At 39.5% G+C, this 13,157-nt stretch overlaps 1 protein-coding gene across 1 annotated transcript; it reads right to left on the bottom strand.

Annotated features, from left to right (window-relative positions):
- Window positions 1–7,167: 7,167 nt before the first annotated feature.
- LOC120263076 (uncharacterized mitochondrial protein AtMg00810-like) lies at window positions 7,168–7,713 on the bottom strand. Its single transcript, XM_039270993.1, has one exon. The coding sequence runs from the start codon at window positions 7,711–7,713 to the stop codon at window positions 7,168–7,170; it is 546 nt and encodes a 181-aa protein (XP_039126927.1).
- Window positions 7,714–13,157: the final 5,444 nt, after the last annotated feature.

Here is a 13,157-nt window from a genome sequence, read left to right as displayed (position 1 = left end):
ATCGGAACTAGAGCAGATCTTGTAGATTTACATGTCAGGGTTGGGTTGGTGAAGTGGGAAGAGAGTGTGAAGGAAATGGCAGGGAAATGATGGGATAATGTGTGAGGGGCTCAAGGTTGGGCTGTGAAGGTTGGGGGAGCTTTCATGTCTTGAAGGAAAAGGGATGTCTTGAGGAGCTTAATTGGATGTTTGGCCTCGTTATTTACACAGATACGAGGATTTTAGCAGTTCTGGTTTAAGATGAACAGAAGTGGACTTTATGTGAAAAGTATGAGAAATGAGTGATAGGTTGATGTGAAACCCATCCCTGGTGCTCTTGTTGTCAATGTTGGTGACCTCTTGAACCTCTTCCAGGTGTACGTTCATTATTAGAAGCATGATGTTTTTTTTTAGCTTACTTTTAATTTTGTTTTTATTTTTTAAAAAATAGTTTTTGTATTTTATAAAATTCACTTCAACAAAAGTTAATGGGAAATGTAACCCCGGTTAGGCAGAGAGAGAGAGAGAGAGAGAGAGAGAGAGAGAGAATGTGCAGAAATAAAAAAATAATGAGAGAAAAAAATTTGAATTATATTAGAGGAATTAATAAAAAGGCTGATTCATAAAAAAGAGGTTATTTTAGTAATTTTATCAGATAAATAGTATTTTTAAATAAAAATTTAAAAATAATAAATTTGAATTATATTAGAAGAAAAAAATCAAGAGAGAGAGAAAACATACTGACTTCGACTTGCAGATGAGTTTAGCGGCGGTGTTCGAAGCCTTGGAGAGGATGGAGGAGGTATCGATCCCCTCCACGCTCACGTTCGTCGAGAGATTCAAGCACAGTATGGAGATGAGGAGGCGGCCGGACGGAGTTGAGAAGCTTCGAAGAAGAAGGAGGAGGTGTTATGTCCAAGCTACAAACCGAAGTACCATCCTTCAAGCTTAAGATGATAAAAAACTACAACCAAGAACAAAAACAGAAGAAAATTCAAGAGAGGGAGAGAAAACATACAGCTTCCTGCTTGCCGATGAGTTTGGTGATGGTGTTCGAAGCCTCGGAGAGGATGGGGTAGGTATCAATCCCCTCCACGTTCACTTTCGTCAAAAGATTCAAGCACGGTATGGAGATGAGGAGCAGCTTCGGACGGAGATGAGAAGCTTGACTTAAAAAATCATTGACTTAAGAAAACTACAAATAATGAAAAAAAATCAAAATCAACCATCTAAATGATTTATATCCCAAAGAATGGTGGATTTTTGGTAGAGAGAGTCATAGTTTAGGCATCGGCTTGTATACAAGTCTCATGGGTATGTATGCATTCATATTGTTATGCACCACGCGACTTAATTTAGACTTCGTTAAAATTCTCAACCATAAGAGAGGTTTACTACAAATTTTAGTTAGAATGAGTAGAATAATCTAAAGGGTTATAGAGTAATCTTGTAATATGTTAACTCTTGTAAATATATGTATGTAGTGAATTGTAGCGGGCAAATTATAACTATTGGATTAGCTTGATCTCCATTGTCCACTAAAGAGATGGACTAGTATAAACATCTTTTTGTTAGACTAAATCATGGTTCATTACTTTAGTTCAGTTCATGTTTTTTATTTTTTTGCATGGGTTAGTGTGCATGCATGAGTTTGTGTGCATGCGTAAATTTGTGTGCATGCATGAGTTTGTGTGCATCTAAGTCAGGGGAGAAAGTTTGAATGAGTCAGTTAAAGCCACGTTCTGTTGGTCATGGTATAGCTAGTGTGGTCAAAGCAAGACATGGTACGAATGTGGGGCACGTTATTAGCCATGTAACTACTAATAGTTAATATATATATAAAGGAAGAAGAAAACCAGAAAAGGCTATGAGTTTTTGATGAGGGGCGTATTGAGGAGCAAGCCTGTGACTTTTTGGACAAAAGGGATATGGCCTAATAAGGGTATTCTAGTAATTTTTCAAGCGGTGGAGTTTTGGTTTTTAATGGTCTCACTTGAAGGAAAACGGGTCAACGAACACAAATCACTAGCTTTGCTTGTGTGTCATATCAAAATTTGGCCAAATTCCATCGTTTAGGCCTCAAAAACCCTAATTTTGCCGGTTTTAGTAATAATTGATTTCGTTATATCTTAGGATAGAAATCTCTGATTAGTGAGATGTTTGTGGCAATAGTCTTTATTTTGATAGCTCTTTTATTTCTTGCTGATATTTGAGAATTTACTATTTTTAGTGAATTTTCTAATTATCTCCTTTTTTAGTGCTACTTTCGCCTATTTAATGTAAGCCTATGGGCAAGAGGAAATCGGTTTTGTAATCTTTATTTCCTTGAGTAATAAGATTTTACTCTCTTCCCCAATTCCTGGATATCATTGATCAACAGGCGTTGGAAACTTGTTACCGGGCATTCGAAGGCGAATCAACGGGTTTCAAGTATACCGCTGCATCAGTTTGGTACCAAAGCCGAATCGATCAGTGCAGGTCGACCTACGCAAAGGATGGAGGAGATCTACGATCATGAGGACGATGCTAGATTTTAGCAGCGAGTTGGCCGCTTCTTAGACCGTCAGATGGAGTGGATGATGGAGGAGCTGACTGAACATATTACCCAAATGATCGGTTACATCAATCAAGTGTGTATCTCCAAAAGTGGAAGCGAATGCACCATTGAGGAAGACAATGGCTACTTTGCTGGCATTGCCCTGGCAGGGCGACGAGGAGGGCAAGATCATGGGGGTGACAATCGACACTACCGCGATGAAGATAGGCATTGGGAATTTGGTATACGGGTCGATATTCCAGAATTCCATGGAAGACTACAAGCAGAAGATTTCCGAGGGGGAGTTATTGTTGACCGTTCCACGGGAACTAGCATGAACAGGGGAAACAATAAAACCATTCAATGTTTCAGTTGTGGAGAAAAGGGGCATTGCCAAGCAGATTGCAGGAAGGAAGGCAAGAGAGTTATGCTTGCTGAGGAAAAGAGAATCGAGTGACATTATTCACTTTGTATTTGACAAAGATGACCTTGATGAGGAGGAAGAAGACACAATCGATGTAGGCCCCCTGATGTTTGACGAAGGTGAAACTTGATGAGGGAGGTCAGTCGAGGGGTGACGTTGGTGAGGCCTGTGTAGTACGAAGATCCTGCTTGACACCCAAGGCTACTGAAGACGATTGGCGGCGATCTAACATCTTATAGTCCACCTATACTATCCTTGGGAAAGTATGCAAGTTTGTGATTAATGCAGGTAGTTGTGCAACTGAAGAGACAATCCCAAAGATTGTGAAGCCAATTGTAGTTGAATTCAAAGATGTATGTCCTAAAGAACTACTTGATAAGTTACCACCATTAAGTGATGTTCAACATCAGATTGGTGTGGGCCTTCCAAATCAAGAGTGAATTCGAGGGCCAATTCTATTCAACCTAGGGAGAATGATGAGGGGTGTATTGAGGAGCAAGCCTGTGTCTTTATGGACAAAAGGGATATGGCCTAATAAGGATATTCTGGTAATTTTTCAAGCGGTGAAGTTTTGGTTTTAAGGGTCTCACTTGAAGGAAAACGGGTCAACGAACACAAGTCACAAGCTTTGCTTGTGAGTCATATCAAAATTTGGCCAAATTCCATCGTTTAGGCCTCAAAAACCCTAATTTTGCCATTTTTAGTAATAATTGATTTCGTTATATCTTAGGATAGAAATCTCTGATTAGTGAGACGTTTGAGGCAATAGTCTTTATTTTGATAGATCTTTTATTTTTTGCTGATATTTGAGAATTTACTATTTTTTTGGTAAATTTTTGAATTATCTCCTTTCTTAGTGCTATTTTCGCCTATTTAATGTAAGCCTATGGGCAAGAGGAAATCAGTTTTGTGATAATCATTTTCTTGAGTAATAAGATTTTACTCTTCCCAAATTCTTCGCTATCTTTGATCAACAGGGTTTGGACAACTTGTTACCGGGCATTCGAAGGCGTATCAATGGTCTCGAGTATACCGCTGCATCAGTTTTGCAGCATAAAATATTACATTGTATCTAACGTTGCTAATAATCAGAAGAACACTGAAGATTGGTTCCTACAAGTGGTATCAGCGCCAAGGTTACATTTGATCCTACCGAGATGTCGGAGCATTGGGCAAGATCTTCTTCAACGACAGCCATAACGTTGTGGTGCTGCAGGTGGTAAAGGAGACAGGAGGCACAATGGTTTATCCTATGTTGACATGCACAAACTATGGCGACTGGGCCCTCCTGATAAGGGTTAATCTACAAGCGCAGGGACTCTAGGATGCGATGGAACCAGGGAACGCTGAATACCAAAATGATAGAATGGCATTATTTGCCATCCTTAGGGCTGTGCCGTCCGAGATGATGGCAATTCTTGATGTCAAGGACACGTCCAAGCAAGCATGGGACGCTGTGAAGACCATATGGATGGGTGCCGAGCGCGTGAGAGAGGCAAAAGCACAGACATTGCGTTCATAATTTGAATTCATCAAGTTCAAGGATGGTGAGATGGTAGACGACTTTGCCATGCGGCTCACCGGTCTTATAAACAACCTGAGAATCTTTGGTGACGATATTGACGATGAGAGGGTTGTGAAGAAATTCCTTCACATCGTTCCTCCGAGGTACATGCAGGTCGCGATCTCCATCGAGACACTTGTCGATCTCAAGATGTTCACGGTGGAGGAACTCATAGGACGGCTCAAGGCCGTTAAGGAGCGCTATAAGCTCGGCAGTGATACTGGTGGCATGAATAGTATACTACTTTTCATTAAGGAGGAGCGATTCGTATATCAAAAAAGGAAAGAACTCGATGAGGGCTTTTCTGGTAGAAGGGAGTGGTAGTAGTGGTGACAACAGTCGTAGTGGCAAGCAGCGCGGCTGTGGTCGGGGCACAACAGCAAGCAATCACGACATGACAAAGGTTAAGTGTTTTAAGTGCAACATCTATGAGCACTACTCGAAGGAGTGTCGCAAACCTCTTCGTGAACGGAGGGAGGCGGTGAACCTTACGCAAGTGCAGGACAATGCACCAGCGCTGTTGTTAACTAAACACTGCGAGCTCAACCAGGTGGTTGTGAATGTGCTGCAAACAATATTCCTTCATGAGGAGAAAGTATTCCGGGTGTATAATAGCAGTAACGTATAGTATTTTGACATGGGTGCGAGCAACCATATGACCAGAGTCATGGAAATATTCACATTGCTGGATAAATCGGTAAAAGGCACGGTGAAGTTCGAAGATGGTTCGATTGTGGAGATCTGCGGAAAGGGCATTGTTATGTTCTGGTGCCAAAATAAGGAACACAGGGTGCTTCCTGAAGTGTATTTTATACCTCTTCTCCGTAACAACATCATCAATTTGGGCCAACTCGATTAGGCGGATGTAAGGTCATCATCGAGCATGGGGGAAATGTCGATCTATGATCACGAGAGACAATTACTTGCAAGAATGATACGTTCAAAGAACAGGCTGTACACCTTGTTTTTGAACGTAGCTGCACTAGTGCTTGTTGACAAAAAGTGAACGACATGGCATGGCTTTGGCATGCATGCTATGATCATCTTAATTTTTGCGCGTTGCGTGACCTGGCATCAAGCAGATGGTAGAAGGCCTTCCCATCATCAATCGTGTGGAGCAGCTTTGTGGTGGGTGCATGCCCTGGTAAGCAACATCGCATGCCATTCCCTCATGCTCTGACGTGCAGCGTGGGGCGAGGGGCTGGAGTTCTTTGCATGGTGATCTGTGTGGCCCAATCACACTGGCGATGCTAGGGAGGTAAATGTTTCTTTCTCTTGATGGGTTGATGATCACGAGTGATTCATGTGTATCGAGGTGCTTAATATATCTTTTTCTTATGTTTATAACACACACCGTCTTGTGCGCACACAAACACACACAAAAATCCCTTATCTTCCAAAGCCCCAAGTCTTCCATCAATTCCTCCCCTACTCCCTAAGAACCTTCTAGATTTTCAAGACAATTCTTAGGCTACAGAAATCATCGTCATTAACAATCTACATTAACCATCTATAGTGATAAAACTACAATAATTTTGCAGGAGTGTACAATAGTGGGCTAACTTAAGTCTACAGTAAAGAAAAGCCAAGCATAAGAAAATCCTAGGCAATGCACATATTGTCATGTGCATGGAACTTACACCAAGTTGCGTGAAGCACTAGCTTGCTTGTAAAACTTAATTGCCTTGTGCAAATGCTGACCAGGTTGCCAATACTAATTTGAGATGCAAAGGCTTTGAGAAAAGGGATTAAGTAGTTTGGAGAACTTAGAAAATGCTTGTATTAATTTAAAGTAGTTTTACAAATGTTCTTAGGTTGCCCTTGAAAGGGACCCTCAAAAGTGTAGGAACCAATCTTCAGTGTTCTTCTGATTATTAGCAACGTGAGAGACAATGTAATATTTTGTGCTGCAAAACTCATAGCCTTTTCTGGTTTTCTTCTTCCTTTATATATATTAATTATCATTAGTTACATGGCTAATAACGTGCCCTACATTCGTGCCATGTCTTGCTTTAACCACACTAGATATACCATGACCAATAGAACGTCGCTTTGACTGACTCATTCAAACTTTCTCCCCTGACTTAGATGCACACAAACTCATGCACACACAAACTCATGCATGCACACAAACTCATGCAGAAAAATAAAAAACATGAACTGAACTAAAGTAATGAACCATGATTAAGTCTAACAAATCACCCCCTTAATCATGGTGTTTTCACTTCACATTAATCATGGCCAGCTTCTGTCATATCTCGATGAACTTGATGTGCCCGAGCGCCTTCATTAGGATGTCTGCGAGTTATCTGTCAGTGCTGAAATACGCCATAACTATCTTGCCATTCTTGACACATTCACGAATGAAATAAAACCTTGTATCGATATGTTTGCTGCGGTCATGATGTACTAGGTTCTTACACAATTCAATCTCCGACTTGTTATCTTCCGGTGACTTGACCTTACTAGGGCACCATGCCGAGCATTCGAGTTTGAGCCACACCCCTTGACATGTCGCTGTCACCGCTGCAATGTATTTGGCCTCACACGATGAAAGTGCAATGATCTTCTGCTTCTGTGATGCCCATGTAATGAGGTGTGCACCAAGAAAAAACACCATTCCAGTGGTGCTCTTGCGGTCGTCTAAGTCACCGGCCGGTCGCATCAGCTGAACACGACCAACTCGGGCTCCGGCTTGACGTACTTCTTGTAATAACATCCAAAGTCAACCGTGCCGCTCACGTATCTCAGAATGTGTTTAACGGCCTCCATGTGCTGTATTATAGGTGCCTCCATGTACCGACTAATAATACCTACATCACAGGCGATATCTGATCTGGTATTCACCAGGTATCCTAGACTCCCGACTATGCTGTGATACTTAGTAGCATCTACTATGGAGCTACCATCTTTTCTTCTTAGCTTCAATTTATTCTCCATTGGGGTTAAGCATGGATTGCAGTCGGCCATGCCAGAAAGCTCCAATTTTTTGTGTGCATAACTGCTTTGGCACACTATGATCGTATCATCATTTTGCTTAACCTTGATTCCTAAGTAATAACTTAAGAGACCGAGATCACTCATGTCGAACAACTTCTGCATTTGATCCTTGAATTCAATGATGTCATCGATGCGTGAACCCGATGATGATCGGATCATCAATGTATACCCCTCTGACGATAGCGTGTTACCCTTTGTTCTCCTATACATTGCGTGCTCAAGAGACCTCTCTCGGCGAGGTGAGGTCAATGAGTCGTTGAGCTTGGAATTCCGCAGCGTGGTGCTCCTTGAGACTCATCTGAGGGGCCTTGCGAGCTTGAGTACCATGTGTTTGTGCTTGCTTTCAACGTAACCGGGAGGCTGCTGTACATACACCTCCCCGGCGAGTTTGCCATTCAAAAACACAGACTTAACGTCTATATGGTGAACTTGCCAACCACCATGAGTAGCTAGTGCAATCAGTAACCGCATGGTCTCCATACGCGCCACCAGTACGAATACCTCATGGGAATCCACCCCCTGTCGTTGAGCATAGCCCTTCATAACTAAACGAGCTTTGTGTTTGATGATGTTACCTACAGGGTTCTTTTTCACCTTGAACACCCACTTGGTTAACGCTAGCGGGTTCCTTAGCGGCAAGAAGACAAAAACCGCTTGGTTCATTGTCATCTTAGTACGTCATTGGCTGAGTTATATTGTAGATATCTGACACCATCCGGTACCGCAGCGCTGCATTCTTTGAATCTCATGATTCGCAGGGAGGTGGTGTCACCCACTCGATGCCACGTGGTGTAACCATACCTGGTGTCGGAGTTATTTGCAAGTCAACCGCTTGTGGTCTCGTCAGTGCTACATCAGTTCTCGGAGTGGCATGGATATCATTAACTGGAGCACCAACCCCATCATTGGTGTTATACTCAATGATGAAGAAATCCATGCCTCGAAAGCGAGGGTCGAGGCGAGGTCAAGGCCCGATACCATTTTTCTCCTCTTGAAACATAATGTCTCGAGTTACGTGTAACTTCCTTGCCTCGGGTCGAAGACACGATAAACCTGCATCCTCTTACGTAGCCTAGGAACACCATCGGAGTTGATCGCACGACAACTTTGTCACACTAGGACTGATCTTCTTCACATGTGCGACGCAACCAAACACTCGAAAGTAATGCATATGTTGCTTTCTTCTATACCATTCCTCATAAGGTGTTTTACCATCGAGACTCCGTGTCAGCGCTCGGTTGAGAATATGCACTGCGGTCTTGATCACCTCACCCCAGAATATAGCTGGCACACACATGCTCTTTAGTAAGCTTCAAGCCATCTCCACCACCATTTGATTTCTCCGCTCAACAACCCCATTTTGTTGCGGTGAGTATGGTGCGTTAATGTATTGCTTAATCCCCAGTTCATCGCAGTAATCGTGGAACTCGTTGGAATTGAACTCGCCACCTCGGTCTGTGCGGAATGCCTTCAGTATGACACCCATTTCGTTCTCTGCAGCAGCCTTGATCCTTTTGAAATACTTGTGTGTTTATGGTTGAATGGGTAAATGGAAGTGGTGTATTTTCATGTGTTTTTAAAGGTATGCATATATCCTTCTATGTTTTTGAGTAAAGATGTTGAAAACTTGTAATGGTAAATGGCTTGAAAACATTTTGTTAAAAGTTGAAGTATGGAGAATGGTGATTTTCAGGTTTGTTTGAATTGAGAGGAAATTGCTGTATAGAGCTAGAATTATATCTTCTTTTGTGTTAAGTCTTATTTTGATGATTTAAAATGTTCTTGAGAATATTTTGTTGATTGTGTTAATGTTGGAAAACATGATATATATATATATATATATATATATAGATATATATATATATAGATAATAATTAGATGTATGAGGAATTAGGAAAAATTTACGTGACATCAATTTGACAATTTGATGAAGACCTAATTTATTTTTCTATTTATTAAATATAGGTATGGACAAAGTTATCTTTGTATGTACCAAATTTGTTCCTCACGATGTCCCAAATTGGTTCCTCGGATTGTCCTTAATATTCTAATGTCGCATAAAGTTTCCATGCCTCTAGATCACAAGTCGAATTCATAAACAACTCCTTTTTCTTTTTCCAAATAGTGGCTAGGGGTTAGAGGAGGCAGAAATCAGGGAATTTATCTTACTAGAGAATGGACTTGTTCATTTAGGGCTAGAAAGGAGTCTTATTTATATAGACTTTATAAAACATTATAAACATTATCTTATTATGAACTGCTGATATAAATATGAGTTTTAAAGCAACTAAAATCACTTTTGTCTTCAAGTCCTTATAATCTTAATTAATTATTCGAGTCCATCGAATTTTAATCAAAATTTAAATGTAAGATAAAGCCTAGACCAATTTACAATTTCTATTCATCCCATGAAGTAAAATTGTAAATTAACAATTCTACACCTACACTAAAAATGAGATTGATCTTAATTCCCATAAGTGTGACGTTTTAGGTTCGTTTCGATTGGAAATTGTTGTATTAGAAGTGAATTTATTTTTATTTGTGACAATTGATTTCTGTATGAGATTTATAGAAGGCTTGGAATAATTTGAATGTAATTAAACATGTCATTTGTTAGATTATGTGTGTGTGTGTGTGTGTGTGTGTGTGTGTGTGTGTTGTAAACATGGGAAAAAAAGGATATATGATTAATTGCAATGCTTGTGTGTTTATGGTTGAATGCGTGAATGGAAGTGGTGTATTTTCATGTGTTTTCTAAAGGCATGTGTATATCCATCTATGTTTTGGAGTAAAGATTTTTATGGAAACTTTTATTGGTAAATGGCTTGAAAACATTTTGTTGAAAGTTGAAGTATGGAGAATGGTGAATCTTAGGTTTGTTTGAATTGAGAGGAAATGGTTGTATAGAGCTAGATTATATCTTCTTTCATGTTAGATCTAGTTTTGATGATTTAAAATATTCTTGCCAATATTTTGTTGATATTGTTAAAACATCTGCATGGTTTGTGCTTCAATCTCTTGTTAACCGATTGTTGTATTAGAAGTGCATTTGTTTTTATTTGTGACAATGGATTTCTATTATGAGGTTTATAGAAGGCTTGGAAGATTTTGAATATAATTAAACATGTGGTTTCTTAGATTGTTATGATGCTACCTCTTAATTCAAGCTAGTAGAAATCTAAAGCTTTGGTGTTGTTCTTAGTGTTGTTGTCGTTACTAATTTTGTTGGTGAGTGAAAGGGTAATGATTTGCTAATGAGGTTAATGAAATGGTGTGTGCATGCATAAGTAAGATTGTTTATGCTTTTGAGTATTTTAAATGTTTGGACATATATATATACATACATGTGTGTGTGTGTGTGTGTGTGTGTGTGTGAGTGAGTGATGTGCATATAAGTGCTCATGCTTAAGCTTAAAACTTGTAAGATGTTAAAGATAGAAGAGTTGTAAGCATGTTAATATGAGTATATACATGATATCCTCAAGGTGTTTGTTGAAATGTTTGAATGAGAAATACTTGGAGAAAGTAGTTGTGGATAGGGATGGCAATGGATCAGGTTGGGCGCGAGGTTTTTGCCATACCGCACCCTACCCTACCCCATGCCGAACTCAAAATCGAACCTAATGGGTTTTCAAAACTCCCAATCCACACCCTTTGCGACGGAGAATCGGGTACATGCGGGGAATACCCTTCACCTCATGATCCTAGTTTAAAAAAATATTTAAAAATAAAAATTGAAATACCAAATAGAAATTAAAAAAATGTCAATCCAAAAATCATAGTTGTTTTTGTTTGAATGAATACCATAGTGTAGGAATTGAAAATAAACATTCAAAGTAACACAAAAATAGACAAATTCAAAAGCAGAAATAGACATTCAAAGTAAATAGAATAAGAACAAGAACAATTTGTTCTATAAAGCAAGAATGAAATTAATACATGTCTCCATGGTCTCAATGTCACACACTAACTCATAGAATATTCAAAGTAGGAATTGAAAATAGACATTCAAAGTCAACACAAAATTGAATATATATAATTGGGCATTTTGTTAATTGAATTTTGGGTTAGGTTCGGGGTTTAGGTTTGGGTTTGGGTTGGGTATCGAGATTCCTATACCCGCTCTGGACCAACTTTATATTAGTCGGGTTTTACTCGAGACCCGACCAAAAAAACCCAGATTAGGCTGGGTTTTTCTGTCAAACCTCGGTCGGGGTTTGGGGATTATTGCCATCCCAGTATTGGGTTGTGGTTAATGCTTGAATTATTTGGTATAGGGTGATAGAAAGCTTGCTGATGGTGCATGCACATGGATGCAAGTTGTGTGAGGCTTATAGTTAAATTGAAATGTTGATGAGAATAATGGGCTTGAGAGATGGTAAATGATGTGAATGCTTGTTATAAGTTGACTTATTTGTGGTTTGATGGAGTTATTAGTGAACCTAGGGGAAAAAATGCTAAAAGAAGGCCATGTGTTTGACTAGTAATCATGAAGTGTTGAGTCTCTACTTATCATAGGGTTGTGAGTCCATGTGCAGGGAACTTTAATTTTTACTTCTTGTGATTGGTATTATATATGTAGATGGAGAAGTTTAATTGTGTTGGCTATAAAGGAGTTATTGATGTATGCATGAGCTATGTTTGAATTCATTAATGGGATATATGCCAACATGGTGCTTAGAAGAATGCATACCAGGTGTTTGAAGAAAGCTCTGTAATAATTGAATTCAAATATTTGATAAAAATGGTTGAGAATTTGGGTGGGGAGTGGGATGCTGATGTGGATGACATGTGTACATTTTATATAAGGTGATTATGTAGGGGCATTCCCATAAGCTAGATGAGTTAGTATGTTGGGACATGAAGATTTTTCCACGTACTTATGGGAATGGAATTATTTTGCAATTAAGTTGGTGTCTCTTAGATTGTACTTTGGTAACAAAGGTAGATAAGTATTTATGAAAGTGTGAGTTATATAAATAAGCATGGAAATAGTAACCTCAGCGCAATCATTATTAATAACTACTAGTAAGTGTAAGAAATATTTGTAGTTTTAATTTGGCCAATTACTATGATGTTGTAACAGTTTACTTGCGAGCATTGTTGTATATTACATTGCAACATTGATTTCATATATCGCATTGTAGTAGTATTATGATTGTTACTATTCACTACAATACTATAGATGATCGCTACATTTTCTCGCTTTCATGGCTTCGGGCTATGAATTTTTGTTTGATTCGAAGCTGGGGATTTGTGTTTTATTGGGGGACTGAAAACTAATTTTGGGGAGAAAAGAGCGTGAAGAGGAGCTAGGAGTCAAAGCTGAAAGACTGATATTGATCAACAAAATCTGAACCTACTGGAGTCAGGTTTGCTTCGATAAGTGTGATGATGCTAGTGAGTTCATGGGGTTGGGTGTGGCTTATACGTGATGTCACTACTAGCCATGTTAGATATTTTGCTAGTGTATGTGCATGTAGTCGGGAAGTTGTGAAGGGAACCCTAAACCAAAGCCCTAAGTGTGTGTTTGGATGGATAATGGGGGAACCATTAGTGATGTATACCCATGTCATGGGTAACCATTACACTTGCAAGGTGATGGCCCTGGCAATAATGTTGTAAAATGTCATCTATGCCTCAGCAATACGTAA

Source organism: Dioscorea cayenensis, chromosome 6 (assembly GCF_009730915.1).
Source record: "Dioscorea cayenensis subsp. rotundata cultivar TDr96_F1 chromosome 6, TDr96_F1_v2_PseudoChromosome.rev07_lg8_w22 25.fasta, whole genome shotgun sequence".
NCBI classification, from domain to species: Eukaryota; Viridiplantae; Streptophyta; class Magnoliopsida; order Dioscoreales; family Dioscoreaceae; genus Dioscorea; species Dioscorea cayenensis.
This window is presented reverse-complemented; position numbering and strand designations above follow the sequence as displayed.